The sequence below is a fragment of the Pseudonaja textilis genome, chromosome 2, assembly GCF_049901715.1.
Source record: "Pseudonaja textilis isolate UNSWEBS1 chromosome 2, rPseTex1.2, whole genome shotgun sequence".
In the NCBI taxonomy this organism is placed as follows: domain Eukaryota; kingdom Metazoa; phylum Chordata; class Lepidosauria; order Squamata; family Elapidae; genus Pseudonaja; species Pseudonaja textilis.
Genome location: NC_141991.1, coordinates 190405384 through 190422885, shown reverse-complemented (window position 1 = coordinate 190422885; position 17502 = coordinate 190405384). Strand labels below are relative to the sequence as shown.

The window sequence follows — 17502 nt, the reverse complement described above, 5'->3', positions numbered from 1 at the left end:
GGGGATGCTGCAATAGTCGTAAGTGTGAAAAACAGCCATAAGTCCCTTTTTTCAGTGCCATTGTAACTTTGAATGGTCACTCCACACAAGCAAAGTACCAGCAAAGGAGGGGGAAAAATTCCAGAGAAGTTCTAGAGATAGGAAGTCTAGTCCTTCCAAGAATGTAATAAGAGTTAACAGAGAGGCAGTTTCTATAAGCAACACCAGAATGTTTCCTTCCTGCCTTCCTTACAGGATTAGGCCAGTAATTTCTTCTAACAACTGGTTCCTCCGAACTGCTTAGAATGTTAACAACCAGTTCTAGCAAATAGGTGAGAACCTGTACAATCCCACCCCTGGCTTTAACCAATACTGTCTTTTGCACATGTTCTTCCACCCACCCTGATCAATAACCCCAGTGAAATAGGTTAGGCTGAGAGGGGATGCCTGGTTCCAAATCACCCAGGAAGCCTCCAGGACTGAGGGAGGACGAATACCTGGTCTCCTTGCTCCTCACTTCATCCCTTAGCCATGATATCACATTGCCTCTATATAAACAGTGGGAAGTTAGACACAGAAAGGAAATTTGAGTAGCCAAATTCAAGAGCCAAACATTGGAAAAGATATAGAAATTTATTGACAAATTGTGTAATTGTTTTAAAGTTAACCCAACACTGTCCAAAATCTATTTTTTTCCATTTCTTTGAAAAAGGTGTCTAGTTGTCACAGAGCAGGGGTGTCAAACTCTAATTGAAGGCCACATCAGGGTTGTGTTTGTCCTTGGGGGGGCAGGTTGTGCGTGGCCAGGTTGACGTCACTCATGCCTGTGGCAGCTTGAGTGCTCTGCCAGCGAAAACGCCCCCCCAGCTCCGTTTCCGGCTGCGATGGCCTCCTGCAACCCTCTGGCAGTAAAGCTGGAGCTCAGGTGGGCCTCACGTGGCCCGCCTGAGCTTCATTTTTGCTGGCAGAGACACTGAAGGCCAGTCCCTCGCTGTTTCCAGGGTGGCCCCACGGATCAGATCTAAGCCCCCCGCAGGCCAGACTTGGCCCACAAGCCTTGAGTTTGATACCCCTCTCATAGAGGAACTGAATAATGATTAAATTAGGATAATAATTTCTCCAGCAATGCCTTTGCTGCTGCTGTACAGTCTTTAGTCCTTTTTAGCTTTGGAATAACACTCTTTAGTCCATCTTTGACTTGTGTTGCAACTTCTTGATCAGAGCTCTGAAGAAGACTGTAAGAGGAAGAAAGAGAATACTTAAGATACGTTTTAAACAGTACCCTTTCAAAATCAATATTTATTACAAACTGAATTAATACATGACAGGCAGATCAGGATATGACCAAATAGTTCTATTTGTTAAGGAAAAATTGGAGACACCACTTCTTAGAAAATAGGTAACAATAATTCTGTTGAAATGTTTGAGTTGTCAGAACAAAACAAAACAGAATCTTCTTGTATTCAAATATATTTTCAATTAAGTTACATTTCTTCAATAGGACTATATTTACCCTGGGATTTTATTCATTAGGAATATTTTCATACAGCTTCAACCATTTGTCTATCTGGAGTAAGCAATCTCAAAGAAAGCCAGTTGTCAGGTCAACTCTTAAAAGTGATCATCCGCATCTTGAATTACACCCAGAGACAAAGCAACAACTAATACAGTTCCTGCGATATTGATATTACATGACAGTGTCAGTTTGTTCCAGTTAGCATGCAGGCCACTAGTTGCTGTTTCTGGATGTTCTTCAAGGGTAACACCACATAGAGCATGGTAGTCCACTTGTGATGTGACAAGGACACCTTCTAACTCTAGGAACTTGTGCACCAGCTGAAACCGAGCTAAAACCAGGGGTTTCCAACTTTGGCAACTTTAAAACTTTTGGACTTCAACTCCCAGAGTTCCTCAGCCTTAAAGTTGCCAAAGTTGGAGACCCCTGAGCTAAAGGCCCTCCAGACACAGCTTCCAGCTGCTGTTTGAGCAGGAGATGAGGGTTCGGGGTACCCCAAATAGCATGGTAACACAAACCATTTAGAACTAACAATACTATCCTAGAGTCAATCAGCTCCAGAACCCATAGCAAGTCAGCCTTGCTAGGACTGAATCTCAGCCTATTTTGCCCAATTTAGATTCTCCTTCTGCGTCTCCTGGCAGGGATATATAACTGGCACAATCATTGATATTTATGTGCCCGAATAAGGCAGATGAAGTAAATATGAAACAGGATTTAGGAAAGGGATAAACTGAAGCATCCCATACCAAAGTATCTAAGGCAGGGCTGTCAAATTTCCAACCCACGGGCTAGATGCGTCACGCACTGGCCACGCCCACGTCTGGTTTAGCATAGGGGGGGGAAAGTCCCGATATATCACATGATGCTGTTGTGATGACTTGAGTTTGATACCCCTGGTCTAAGGGCTCAGCCACTCCTTCCTCATATACTCTGACTGGAACTGCCTACTCAAGGAATTGAACTATCACAAAATGGTTTCCAAACCAAGTGTCAACTATTGGTCAATAGTCCAGAAAGATACCATGGTTAGAGATATCAAAAGTCATTGAAAACTTGATCAGAATTATGTGCGTCCCACATCTAAGCATTATCCTAGATAAACAATGTGAGTTACCAATGCTACTTCCATCTCATGCTCAGATATAAACGGCGATTCTAATTTTTGCTTTTTTTAAAATGCATCCGAAAAGAGGCAAGGGGGAATTGGATCTGGGCTGTATGTGTACAAATTCACAAGGGCATCATAATTAATAATAGGATGCCTGGAAAAAAACTTTCATTACTTTTCCAGGGAAACTAAGGGAGCTTGTTTGTCAGGTTTTTTTTTTTAATATCAATGGTGAAGATATCAATGGTGGCCTGCAAAAATCTTCTTCAATTTTCATCATAACATTCCATTCCATTTCAATTGTCACATCTAACCTTGCGGTTTTTTAAAAAACAAAAAAAAAGTATGATTCTGCCAAATGAACAGAAGGAAAGAATTAACGTGGCTTGAATTGGAGGGGGGGGGGGGGAGAAATCTGTTTTTCAACAGGATCCAAAATAGTTCTGTTTTATCTAAGAGCAAGCACTCTGACCTAGTATTACATATTTGAAGAGATTAGGTAAATTACATAATATAAGACTGCAATGACCCTTCTAGGATGTTTTGTCTTTATGGGCTTGTTACTATTTTAGGGAAGGACAAGCATCAGTGTAAGCAGCCACCAAGATTAGCAAAACATTGGAGCAGAAATTTAAGCTTCTCAAATTCTCATACGACGCTAGAGCAAGATATAAATACTCTGCATCTGCTTCTGAATCCACATTAGATATCGGATAAGTTGTTGCATCAAATGGAGAGATCTGCAGTGGTTCCGAAGACTAAAGATTCAGTAGGACACCGCGCAAAGAAGTTACTGCTTTTCTGGCAGTCACACAATTGTTGCTGCACAGACTCAAAACAATTCAATAGGTTGGAACGAGTGGTGCTCAAGTCTGATCTGAAGTATCTTTGTCTGAATTCTGGACCCATCTAGTTACATTCATGGCCAGTTGAGTTAAAATAATGGAAGAAAACTCAAACTCAGTACTAGCAGTATCAACCACCTAAATTAATAGTTGTAAAACCACCCTTGGGAGAAAAGACTTCTTTTAAAAAAACAACAATTCTCCATTCCTAGAATTCAAGCAGAAACAATTAGGATCTCTCTGCTAAACCAGATTTCTCAACATCTTTTGCACCTCAAATAGAAAACTTGGCCACATGTAGTGATGCAATTCTCCACAAATCTTTATTTAGCAGCTGTGTGTGTTAGGTCACATAGATTTTCCTCCAAGGAATTAAGCATTTTTGTCAAATGTACCAGTTCTGTTCTAAGGCACAATTAAAAATCCCCACAGTTCTATTTCAGAAAAGCAGTGGCTGAACAGTAGACATTCACAATGACAAACCTGTCAAAGGGAAGTTTGATTTAAACCTGGTTTTTGTAATGATCCATATGAACAGCAACATTTTTTCTGATCTGTATCAAAAACACTAGAATATTTTTTTTTTAAAGAATGGGATAATGAAAAAGGAAACCTATTATTTTCCACAAATATATGAGAGAGAGAGAGAGAGAGAGAGAGAGAGAGAGAGAGAGAGAGAGAGAGAGAGATCTGATCTAACCTCTCTCCCTCTATCTCACATACACACAAACACACAGAGACGGGTGGGATTCAAATTTCTTAACCGGTGCTGTGGGCATTGCCTAATTTGTGGGTGTGGCTTGTATGTAAATATAAATATTTACATTGTCACGTGACTGGCTGGGCATGGCTTGTATGTAAATATAAATATTTATGTAAATATTGAATTTTATATATAAAAAAGAGCAACTTTTACCCAAAAGCAGGCAGGCAGATCGAGTTGCTCACTGAATCACAGATTCATTCAGAGAACTATCTTTCTGCCACTGGCTACCTGGGTCCGTCACATAAAATTTGCTTGCAAGCAAACTCATAAAATTTGCTTGCAAGCAAACTCACAGAATTAACTCACGACACACCATGTATGTAAATATTGAATTTTTTTATTAGAAAAGAGCAACTTTTATCCAAAATCAAGCAAAGCAGGCAGTCAGATCGAGTTGTTCACCGAATCACAGATTCATTCAGGGATCTATCTTTCTGCCATTGGCTACCTGAGTCTGCACTGAATAATGGAAGCTTCAGTCCTAAGGAAGGTTCGGCTCTGCTTTTAAAGATCTAAAGATCAGCTAGAAAGCAAAAAATCCAATGGTTCCCTGCTTTCTAGCTAATCTAAATCTCCCCCACAACAGATGGTTGTATGTGTGTGTGTGGGGGGCGGGGAATAGCAAGTTTGCCAGGTAAGGAGTGAGTGGGTGTGGAGGATTCCCATGGACCATGTGTTCCCGTGCAGCCTGGATTAATTGCTTTGGGGGTGCTCTGAGGGGTGACATTTCTCTGCGGATCACCAAAATTTTCTCGCAGACTACCAGTGGGCCATGGTGACCACTGCTATAGATCCCTCAGGTAGGGAAACCAGCTAGAACTTCATGCATTCAGAACTCTGTTCCCCCCACCCACCCACCCACTGAGATTCAGATTACTGAAACAAAATAAGTTCACCTCTTGCTTTTCGGTGATCCTGATCGACATTTCAAAAGCAGGGAAATAAGTACCCTTTCATTAGGGGTTATGGGTGTGGGGATTGCAAAGACAAAGCAATCTTGATTTCCTCAAGTTCAGAACATTTCAGGAATGGTCTTAACCATGTTGGAAAAGCCAATCTTGAACTAAATATTTGCACATCTCTATGTTTTTCCTGGATTTTTGGACAGGGCACCACCTGGGAACTCAAGGGCATGACAGAAGAAAAGTCCATAGGAAGACCAGGCCAAATGCTTCTGTAACACAAATACTTCTGTCTCCAATCTTGGCAACTTTAAGCCTGGCGGACTTCAACTCCCAGAATTCCCCAGCCAGCAAAGAAGTCCTCCAGGCTTAAAGTTGCCAAGGTTAGATATCCCTGCACTGAAGAAACTCCTGATCACCAGGAATTAATTAAGCTGGAGGGTATATTTACCTTTTATTTTCCCCTCATACGGATCATTATTTCAGTAGGCTTAATTAGAATCCCGGAACATAATCATGAACCTTTCTCATTTTCTCTCCTGCAGTGACCTTGATCAGGTCGGCTGGAGAGGGAAGATTATCACCTCAGCAAACTGATTAACAGATCTGTTCCTCTTTATGTTTAGGCTCTGAGGTTCAGCTGTTCTTGCAACCATATCGTTTTCTATTCCCAGTTTGCTTTCACTGAATGCACCTCTACTCCCAAAGGGACATTTATTCTTTGTTAAAAGGCATCAAGGCAATTATAATGAACCTAATTTGATTTCAGGAGATATTCTACATACAATTCAGTTGATTCAATTGATCGATTTCTAGTGATTTGTTTGAACAGATCCATCAGTTTTGATTTAGTGGAGCATGTTGCTACAGTGATTTCATCATTACTAATGCCTGAGAAAACTTACAAGGTAGAAGTTAAAACTTAACTTGGAAATATTGCCAGTGATTCAAATAGAGAAGAGTAGTTATTCTACAAAAGCAGGTAGTTACAATGAATAAATACAAGTTAAAAGGTATTTTAGTTTCATACCGCATCAATACATTTTAAATAATTCTATAAATGAAGATATGATGCAAATAGTTTAATGTCATATTGGTTTATTCTAAAACAGAACTGTTGTGTTCTCAGTTTGTTTGCTTGAGGTTATGTCAAAATTGCAAGAAAACTGCTTTGTATAAGAGCGCAAACTTCAAGCTCATTTGCAATGTGCAATATATATAAGAGAACCAATAATGTCTGTATTATTCACATTACTGAGCTAGCAATCTTTGTAGGTTACCTCACTGGAATAAGTCAAATTACTACATTATAAAGAAAGAATGTGGTACTTCTGAAGGCTGTGACAGCACAGCCTCTAGACCTTATGAACTCCAGACAGCCAAATTATTACCGTCAAAGAAAAACAGTCCAATGGGAGGAGACAATCAACAACAGTTGGAATTTTTTTTAAAAAAAGGTAGCAAAGCTTCAGCTTACTTCCTTTGTACTTTAAAAATAATAACAACATTGAAACTGAAAGCAAAGTAAATGAAACTTTGAAGGTGATTCAGCTAGTTAACTCAGCTGCAGGCTACTTACTAGCAGGAATGGTTACAGGCACTTCTTAAAATACAATGGTTTAAAAATATTAATATTAAATAAGTAGGTCACTGCCTAAAACAAAACTTCATGGATATTCAATAATCTAGAAACCTTCTACATACCGGCAGAGAATAATTGCACCACGATTCACATCCACCCAGGTCTTTAGAAGGTCAATTTCCACATGTTCTATCAGGATTCTTGCAAAACACCCTATTTAGGAGAATTCAAAGCAGGCATTATACATTTGCCACCTCAGATCATTTATACATTAAATCAACACATCTGCATTCACTTTAATGAGATACTGATCAGATTACACACAATTCTGGTTTGTAACATTCAGAGCATTTGTGCTTTTCAATCTAATTTTCTATGTTATTCACATATACACACATTTGAATTCAAGGAAAAGGAAACGTATCCCTTGAATTGCTTTGCAAGAGCATGCCCTTCTTTTTTTAGAAATACTTTTCCATTCTTACTATGAGCAATTCTCCCTGTCCTTGGAGCCACATCACTCAGAGAAGTTATTTTAATTAAGGCACCCAAAATGGAAACCAGGACCTCGCTATCTTACCCAACCCTCTACCAATTAAAGGTCTATTGATTAATTTCACCTCTGATTTACAGACATGTCAACATACCTTCTCTGCCAGATTGACTCATCTTCTCATCTTGCTCTATTAGCCACTTAAGCACCAAATGACCGGCTGGATGTTCAGCAATGTGAAGCTTTAAAATAAAGCATGAACACATCAAGATTTCACTGGGCTCACTTTTCATTATCCTCATAAGCGCAGCTTTTTAAAAGTAGGGTCAAATAGCATCTAAGAAGTGTCCCATGCACCTACTCATCATATAATTAAGTGGCCCATTAAGTAATCAGTGGAGAAACAGCAAAAAAAAGTTTAAATGTTAAACAACCAGAGATCTTGGTGGACACTCAGATTAGAAATTTACTTCTTTTGGGGGAAAAAAAATCAGCTTCAGTCTCAAATACTATTTTGAAATGTTCTATCATTTTCATAGTTCCTGAAGTCACTAACTGGGCAAATTTTGTAAAATGCTTCGAATTTCACTCCAGTTAGGCCACTTCCCTGAACCCTAACTTGTCGTCCGACTACATACGGGCCTTCTTTCTGCATCCCTTCTGCCCTGCTCTTTGTACTGAGCCCAGAGATCTCAAGGGAACCACGCAGGTTTGAACAGAAATACAGCTCGCCCCATTGTACACAAGCTGCATTTAGGATCTTAGAGACAGCTATACTTCCATTTTAGTTCCGCTTTATACTTTCTGCCTGAATGTGTGCAAAACGATGCCCAATTGAGGGAAGTGGCATGTCTAGCCCAGGGGTGTCAAACTTGCATCGTCAAAGTGGCATCACGTGAGGTATCACAACTTTTCCCCCCCTTTGCTAAACCAGACGTGGGAGTGGCCAGCACGTGACGCATCCGGCCCGAGGGCCACAAGTTGACAGGCCTGGTCTAGTCTAACAAAAAGAAAGACTAGAGGTGACATGATAGCAGTCTTCCGGTGCTTGAGGTGCTGTCACAGAGAAGAGGTTTGGACCTATTCTCCAAAGCACCTGAGGGCAGACAAAAGTAACGGATGGAAGATCTCATATATATGTATGACTCCAAAATACTACATGCTGACTAGGGAATTCTTGGAATTGAAGTCTATACAAGTCTTAAAATTGCCAAAGTTAGACACTCCTACCCTGAGGTAATCACTATTACCTCAGAGAGATGAGTGAACAACAATGAAAGAGAAATCTGCTAATTTGGGGCTGCTTATTACCATTTGCTTTGTGTCTAGCTTACCTGTCCATCTTGTCCCCCCGGAATCAACTTTCTTGCAGCAAGAGCAGAGATGGCTTTCATTGCGGGCTGGACATCACCGACAGCGGCCTTGAGGATGCCTGTCACTACAATGAATGCAGCTTTGTCCATCACCATTTCTTCAGCGTGTGCACCCAGGTGCTGTAATAAGGGAGGGGAAATGGCTTCCAGAAGCTCTTTATGGCGAACATCTGCATCCTTTTTACTGGTGGAATAAAGACAGACAGAATAAAAATGTTTTCTTGACAAAGGAAAGTGGGAATTGTACAAAATTCTGATGCCCAAATTAAAAAATCCAAATTCAGCAGCACATTATTTTCATATTCTTCCCAGAATGATCTCTAACAACAGATGAAAAGTTTTGATTTACACTCCAAATCGCAGCCCTGGAGCAGCAGTCCCCAAGCTTTGGGGCACCAGGGACTGGTTCCGTGGAGGAAGGTTTTCCGTGGACCGGAGGGACCATAGTTTTGCATGCTGTCTGTTTGCTGGCATGCCACTGACCGGTGCTGGTCCATAGACAGGGAGTTGGGGACCCTTGCCCTAGAGATAACCCATGATCATGCACTGTATGCACTGGATCTTTGCAAAGCACTTGTTTCTACCAAAATCACTCAAGTGTTTATGAAGGAGCAAAGCGCTTATGAAGCATATTTTCATGAGAAATATCTAGAATGGAGAATTCAGCTTCAGGCCAGAAACAAGTCTCATTAACAGCCACACGGTGGCAATCCTCAGTTCAGGCTCCATTTCCTTGACTGTTTTTTAATTTTTAAAGACCAAGACTGGTCATCAAGAAAGTGATTGGCGTGGCTGCTGCAATTAGTGCCACTGGAAAGATCAAGAGACAGACAGTGGTGTGACTCTCGTGGCTGCCATGCCTATGGCCTGCAGAGTGGCACTGTTTTTACACAGTTAGCAGGAGGTGTATTTTGAGGTGCCATTTAATTACCTATGGGTTGATATCAATCAAAGCTGCCTGTTGGCAGTGAGTATATTTATGTTAGGAATGAAGGTGAGAGTTCGCTTCTCCCTGTTGTATTTTGATCTATGGCCTGAACATTCATTTGTTCACACTTGCAGAGTTTTGTGGGATGTTTAAAATAAAATATCCTGTCTCAAAGAGGGCCCAATAACAATTGCCTGAAAAACCCAATTTAATTCTTTTTACAGTGTTTTATTGCACAAATTAATAGAACCCCTCCCACAAACACATGAATAATAAACAAATGATAACAAAATGCCTGGAAATGGAGAACATTAATCAAACTTTTTAAAAAATTGACTAGAATGCCTCCAAGTCTTTTTTCTTGCCACTTTTTCAGAAACCACATGCCACTTCAATAAACTATTGGTATCAGGGGACCCTGGTTGTTTTCCGAGTTTGGGTGTTTTCTTGCAGATGTTTCATTGCCAAGGAACTACCAAGACCACACCCACCTAGACTGACTGGGCAAGTCACTAGAATATAAAATGACAGCAAACCTCAGTCCTTACTAGCACTGATGAAGTTACATAGTTTGGTACTGAAACATCCACAAGAAAACAACCAAAGGGCTCAGAGGGCACCAAGGACTCCACATTTCAACCCTGAACTACTGATATCAACTCATCACCGGAGTTTAGAGTCCTCACAACCATGTATAATAAACCTCTGGCTCCTCTGTTGCTTATAATATCCAAACAAGGAAACTAAATGAAAGTGAGCACGCCTATCCCTTGGCTTTATCTTCTAGTGAAAGAACCTTGGGAAAAAATCCATTTGTTTTTCTGCAAGTATTCTTTCACCGAGGTCTCCGACACTGGCACATTGCTGAAGGCTGACATCCATCCAAAAATTTTGCAGAATCTCCTTTGGATTCAGCAACATCGCTTAGCCTTGAATAGGTCAGATTCTGTATCCTTGGAAGATTTTTCCAAAAAATAAAAGTGATATATGAAGGCAGGATAAAAACAGATAAAAACAAGAGTATTGAAATGAATACTGAGAAACTAATCTAGTCTGTATCATAAACAGCTGTAAAGCATAACAAGCATTATTCTGCCAGTGTTGAAATAAACACCTGCTGTTCTTGTTTGTCACTGGACTCACACGGTAATAAACTATTATTTTACCAAATCCACTAAAAACAAATGTGATCAAAATTAATAGAAAATTACCTGATACAAAATCCAGTTATTTTGCACCAAAATGTCACCTTACACTTTTTTTAAAAAAAAAATCTACCTTGCTATGCCATCTTTTAAGGTCATTTATGTACAACAAAATATAGGTCAAATTCCACTTTGCACAGCATTCTTAGGAAGCTTTATAGCCATAATTCAATCAACTGGGATTTGGAAGGGTGAAAAGCAGCACACGTTCAGACATAACCCAAGAGGAGAAGGTATGTTGAAATCTCAAGAAATTGCACCCAAGTACCTGTGAGCATTTTCATCCCCCTGTTGCAGGATTTTGATTATTGCCGGGGAAAAATACGTTGGGTCCCGTGGACTCAATAAATACAGCAGGACTTTCCTTCCATATTTGTTGTTTATAACAGTGGCTAAATTACCATTCAATTCCTAAGTGTTGGGGAAAAGACAAAAAAAAAATCTGTTAATAACATTTTTTTTCCAATTTCAGTGTGGGTTTTTTTGGGGGGGAAGGAAGCCAGTTCTTTTATCCTTATTCAAATCTTATCTATGACTAAATAAGGCATTATGCTAATGCAAGGGCCTTCCTCCAAATCATGGACGAGAACTGATTAGCCAAAAGTATAGATGGGAATAATATCACCACCCTTCCTTGCATTTTCTTTTGCTTATACTGATGAGCTAAGCATTCCTTCCCCATCACCACTACCGTTTTTTCCTCATTTCAAAAGCCATCTTTAGCAACCCTGCAGATATGAGCAGTATAAAGCTTTTAGATAAATATTAAAGGGCAATGTTGTTTCATTTTGCTGTTCAGCAGCCTGGCTCATCAGTAAGAAAAAAATGAATACGTCAGAAGTGTAAAGTCTAACTTAAGACGTTTTCCCTATGACATGATTTCAAAATATTACCAATTGATAATTCCTCCATTTTTTTCATCCCCTTTGTTGCAACCATATTGATCAATCCCGCTTGCTGGAATTTTAAGTTTAAATCAGATACTTCAAACTTTACGTAGATAGTATTACTAAAAGCATTTCAATAACATGATTAAAGGAGAGACATGAAAACAGATGGCAGTTTATCTAACAGTCAAGTTTAGTTGCATTTAACATGAAGGTAATGTAATCTTTTCATTGAAATTGTCAGCTTTTTCCTCATAGTTTTTTTTAAAGATATAGTATTGTTCATTAACTATATTGCCTACTGCTCTTTTACAAACCCAAATTTTAGTCATGCTCTTCACTCATCAAAATCATTTAGCTTAGGAGTATGTAGGCTTACTCCATCCATTCTTTATTCATGAATGAGCGGAGGAGTCTATATACTCAAACGTATCACTTGATAAGCCTTTTCTCTCTTGAGAGTGTCCGTCACCAAGTGAAGATTCTTCTCTTGCTTTACTGCCATCCCATCAAAAAAAAAATGGAGAAGATATGAGGATACATAAATTCTTCAACTAAAAGAGTAGCTCTGGTTTCCTGTTCTGAACTATTTGATAGATATCTAACTCTCAACCATATATGGGACAAGACAGAATTAAACACAAACCTGAAAAAGTTTGGAGGAGGATGGGTTAAGGGTTTTGCCACCCAAATGAGATAAGATAGGAAACTGCCTTGCAAACTGAAGTTACTATTATAAGCACAAGCAGCAACCTGCATAGCCATTATTGCTACCTACATCTTTGTTAATAAAGGAAGTCTCAAAATCTCACAGCAGGATAAGCAAAATTAGAATCACAACATAGAGGAATGATCCTTCGCTCAGCTGTAGCAAATCAGACAATAAAGCATAGGGAGACTGAAAGGACGCGAGCTTAAATTTCAAGTTTAAGGTAATTGCTTTAGGATACAATGGTAATAACCACTAAAAAGTCTTTGGGGAATACCAAACATGTTGCTAAACGTTTGAGCTCTATTATACAACGGTTTGAGGCAAAGAAAATGTGATGTTAGTCAAGTGAAGGTAATGCTTATCAGACTTCAATCATGGTTCTCTTTCTTCAGTTTACCCAGTCTAATCTTTAAATTGGCCATACTCTCGTTTCCTTAGAACCAATAGATGCCTCAAAAACCTGCCATCTCACAGCTTCCCCCTCAGTGGAAACTTCAAACTCATCAATTTCACCATTGGATCAGAGCAGCATCTGTTTCAATTTTAACTTGGTAGCACCTAAGCTACTCTGCTAAAGTCAGAAAGCTAAATAGGACCAGATTTGGTTAATATTTGGATGAGACCATATATAAATACCAAGGGTGTAGGCTAAGAAATCAACTATCACCTGAGACAATACTTGTAGTGTAGCCAAGAAAAATGCAGTTATGTCACCAGGAGCTGAACTCAATTCAATACTGTCTATATCACTTTGGGCTGAAAAGCTCAAATACGATAAAAGCTAAGTGGAGTTCAACAAACAGACCGAGAAAGGAATTTAAACATCATTTCAAACTCATATATTCAAGACATGCACAGCAACAGGACTATAAAAAGAAAGCTACAACATGGTGTCTGAGCTGATCTAAAAAACTTTTAAAATGTCAAAAGTTATTGCCACTTTGACTAAGATGGCTCTTTTAAATGAATTATTAGTCACACACCTGATCTCTTTCTCTCTCAGCTGCTATCCTACAAACAGTGTATCTGCTAAGGTAACCTTTTAAGGTTTACATTAATACTGTGCTAAGGTAGAAATTTTTAGCTGCAGGGGGAGACAAGCAACTAACTATAGAGGGCATAAGGAATGGCCTTGAAGGACAGGAGGAAGAATTGCAGCCAAAGCTGCAGTCAGATAAGAGGGGCTTGAGCCTGGGCCAAGAAATCAATTTAAGTAATAAATAAGAACTTAAGGGGGAATGTCTCAGACAATATGTAATTTAAAAGGAGAAAGGGAGAAGCAGATTTAGAGTTGCAAGATTCTGTTACTACAGTTATTACAATAAAAGGAGCCCTGATCTAAATGGCAAGGCTTTCAGAGTCTACTCTACCTTGTTGGGCTGACAGTAATAAATGATCCATCACAGAGGTAAAAAAAAAAAAAATAGAACACATTGCTAGCGATTCATCCACTGGATTCTATCAGTGCAGAGAGAAGTCCACTACATGAAAGGATCCTTGCACGAAAGCTCCATGAAGGCAAAAGAGGAATATGGCAGACATGCTAAGGATTGCCCTTCCCTCAGCACAGTTCCTTTTTGGTCATTTGGTCACTTAAGACGCTAGTTTTATCTTGGTGCCGGATCGGGGAGAAGAAAAGTGGACAATGTCTAATCTTGGCAATTTTAAGACTTGTGGGTTTTAATTCCCAGAATTCCCTAGCCAGCCTTGTCGCCTGGAGAATTCTAGTAGCTGAAGTCCACAATCCTTAAAGCTGTCAAGCCTGGACAGCCTGGTCTATGAAGCGAAAATCCTAAGCATTTATCTCATATTCTTTGTTTGCCTTCAGTCATCTCTTTTTATCTCAAGATATATAGGAAAGCATTATTCAGCCCCAATGTTTTAATCCAATGCACGATCCTTCACTTGGTACACCGATATACAGTTTAAAAATTTCTACCACAAAAGAAAGAGTAACGGATAATTGGAAAAAGAATAAAAAAAGAAGTATTCCTTCACCTCAGTGGCCAAGAAGCCAACTGCTCCAACTTGGATAATTCATTTTTCATTTTAAATAACAAAATGAATACAGGCAGTCCTCGACTTACAACAGTTCATTTAGTATCCGTTCAAAGTTACAACAGCACTGAAAAACCTGACTGAGGACTGTTTCTCAGTTTTGACCTTTCCAGCATCCCCATGATCATGTGATCAAAATTCAGATGCTTGGCAACTGGTTCATATTTATGATGGTTGCAGTGCCCCAGGTCACATGATCCCCTTTTGGGACCTTCTGACAAGCAAAGTACACAGAGAAGCCAGATTCACTCAACTAACTTACCGACTTGCAGTGATTCACTTAACAACTGTGGCAAGAATTCACTTAACAAATATCTCACTAACAACAGACATTTTGGATTCAATTGTGGTGGTAAGTTCAGGACTATCTATCATCTTTGTATAAAACCAGTGGAATTTCTGACATTACTTATATTACTCTGCTAGGTGAATGATTAAAAATGAAGATTGGAAATCGTATTTACTTACAGATAGAATCAATTGTTTCACAAGCTTAGTATCATCAATGCAGTCAAATGCTGCCAGCAAAACCAAATGTGAAAATTCACCCTGAAACAGGAGCCAAAAATGACAAGTATAAGACACAAGCCAAAACAATTCTTGAACACTAGCTCCTAATTATCCAAAGTTATTATTCATCTTATTTCTGATTTTAACACTTTTTTTTGCTGAAACATTTAAACAAAGATTCTCTTTCATAGCCAAAAGCAACATCCAACCCACCAAAATATTAAACCTTTCAAATGTCTTATATAAAACTAAATTCCAATGCCCATTTATTTAAAATTAGACAATGAACTCTGTGGGACTTATCCCTCAGTAAATTTGTTAACGCTTATCTATCTTTCTGGATTCTATTTTTTTTTAAATATTCATATATATCATAACTGAACAAATTCTATAATTTCTTGGCACGGGATTTCTTTCAAGTTTATCAACATTCCTGAAAACTCTTCTTTAAACATGTGTATTAATGATATTTACATATACGTAACACAATTACACACATAATTGTCACTATTAATTTCTTCTGAATACATATTGGGGTAAAGCAGTATTCCAGATATGAGATCATGAAATTGAAACTCTAAACCTACAAACGCTACTGAATAAAATTGTTTATTTCTAAGTAAGCTTGAATTAGGATTGCACTGTATGTGATTACAATAGGACACATTAAAAATACTCACTGTAGCTATTTTTTCAACATATGTCTTCATTGTTTTTACAATCACTTTTCTGTCCTAAGTAGTATGAAATGGAATAATAGTGAGAAGCTTCACACTTTAAAATACTTGTAATATAACATGCTATAACAGGCTGCTGACTTAAAAAAAACTTATCATAATTAAGCAAATGCAATATTAAGGGATCCACATCTGGATTAGGGATAGAAAGGCATCCACCAGAACAGTTGAAACCATTTTTGTACTGTAAGATAAGCAACTAATCTCTGCTTCTTTCAACTCTCAAATCGCTGTATGAAGTGAAATACATCTAATGCTCATTCCACATTCTACTCTCTATGTCAGTCTGTATATCAGTTATGCAAGCGTAGGTTAAGAGTGTAAGTAAGTAAATTACTCTTTCCTTCAAACTGCTCAGAACTGTTCAATTAGCAAATAGCATGATCATTTTTCTTTCTTTCTTAATTTCTGTTTGTTTATTCCTACTTTTTCTTAATGTTACACATTTAATGTTTTCTTTGTTTGCATATCAAAAAAACACTAAATTTGCTTCCATTAAACCAGGGTTTCCCAACCTTAACAACTCTAAATTCATCTGGACATGGCTGGCTAGGGAATTCTGGAAGTTGAAGTCCACCAGTCTTAAAAGTTGTCAAAATTGCATTAAACAAAATATATCACCATACGCATATCTACTGTGAATCAATCTATACCTTTGGATTAGTTGAAGTTGGTAGCAGAATGTATCCAAGCCCTAAACTAACCACTCAACTAATCCTTTTTGGTGCTTCTCAAAAATGAATCCCAATAAAATGCATAGATGTTTCTCTATTTGAAACAGTGTCAAAATACACTGCGTTTTTGATTCGTGCAACTGAGACAACTGGTTGACGCCAATCCATAGAGTAAGACTTTCTGCACAAAAAGCTCCTTCACGCACAGTACCTTGGGAGTCCCATGCCACAAGCAATGCATGGCTACTCTGGCGCCATCATGGGTGTGTGCCAAGTAAATAACAGCTTCTCTAATTGCTTCAATCATTTCCTAGAAACAGAGAACACTGTTTTAGGGAACAGTTTTAAGAACTCACCATTGTCTCCCGCAAATAAAATTTATTTAATCTTCAATGCTCTCTCTCACAACAATACTGTTTAGATATTAAGCAATCTGTATTATTTCCTCTACACCCCCCTTAAATAATAGCCCTGTTCCTAACCTTGAATCAATGCCCGCTTTCTAAAAGAAAAGTTTAATTTGGTGAGGAATCTGTTAACTCCTAACTTAAAAACTATTTCAGGCTTCTAGAATCTGCATCACATTTTAGCACGTAACCAAGTTGTATTAACAAAAACATGCACAAAGAAAGAATTTCTCTGCAAATTTATTTGCAAATATGATATGGAAAAAAGCCCTTTATGCAATTTAATATAAGGTGACAGGCTTACATTTCAATTATAAGTGACTAACTGTGCCAGAAAGTAGATCAAGGTATACATTCTATTGAAAAAAGTGCAAACAAACACTCTGAGGGGCAGTGAGGCTGCCATACCTGACCCAGCAAGCAAAGTTGCCGAGAGTCGAATCATAATATCCTTGGCTGGACTGGATTATTTCATCGTTACTGCTATTATTGGAAAGTCCAAACAGAGCACTAAGTATCTGGTATGACATTTAACTCTATTTAACATGAAGACAGATTAAAAACATAAGTAATGAATGTAATGAAGTAAACATAGTTTAATGAATAAATACTTACAGATCTCTGTTTAGGGAGAGAGTAAGTAAAATAGTCCAAAAAAACTTTATGTACCAATGAATGCTTTATTACAGCTTCTCTGTAAGGGGGAAAGAAAGACAATAAAAAAGAACTTTGTATTTCCCTGATGTGAAATATTTGCAATAACACACATAGTGCCACATATTTTCATTTGAGGCTGGATCAAGACAGTAGTTTCAGA

General features: G+C 38.5%; 1 protein-coding gene across 2 annotated transcripts in view; it reads right to left on the bottom strand.

Annotated features, from left to right (window-relative positions):
• Nucleotides 1–598: 598 nt before the first annotated feature.
• PUM3 (pumilio RNA binding family member 3) overlaps nucleotides 599–17502 on the bottom strand; it is a 28510-nt gene continuing 11606 nt past the window's right edge. For both annotated transcript variants that reach the window (XM_026703754.2, XM_026703753.2), the window contains exons 10-18: nucleotides 17301–17379; nucleotides 16490–16588; nucleotides 15548–15601; nucleotides 14826–14906; nucleotides 10969–11111; nucleotides 8529–8751; nucleotides 7349–7436; nucleotides 6824–6914; nucleotides 599–1214 (exon numbers count right to left, since the gene is read on the bottom strand). In XM_026703754.2, coding sequence (XP_026559539.1) covers nucleotides 1082–1214; nucleotides 6824–6914; nucleotides 7349–7436; nucleotides 8529–8751; nucleotides 10969–11111; nucleotides 14826–14906; nucleotides 15548–15601; nucleotides 16490–16588; nucleotides 17301–17379 — 991 coding nt within the window. In that variant the 3' untranslated portion in view covers nucleotides 599–1081. The remainder of the gene's footprint in view (nucleotides 1215–6823; nucleotides 6915–7348; nucleotides 7437–8528; nucleotides 8752–10968; nucleotides 11112–14825; nucleotides 14907–15547; nucleotides 15602–16489; nucleotides 16589–17300; nucleotides 17380–17502) is intronic.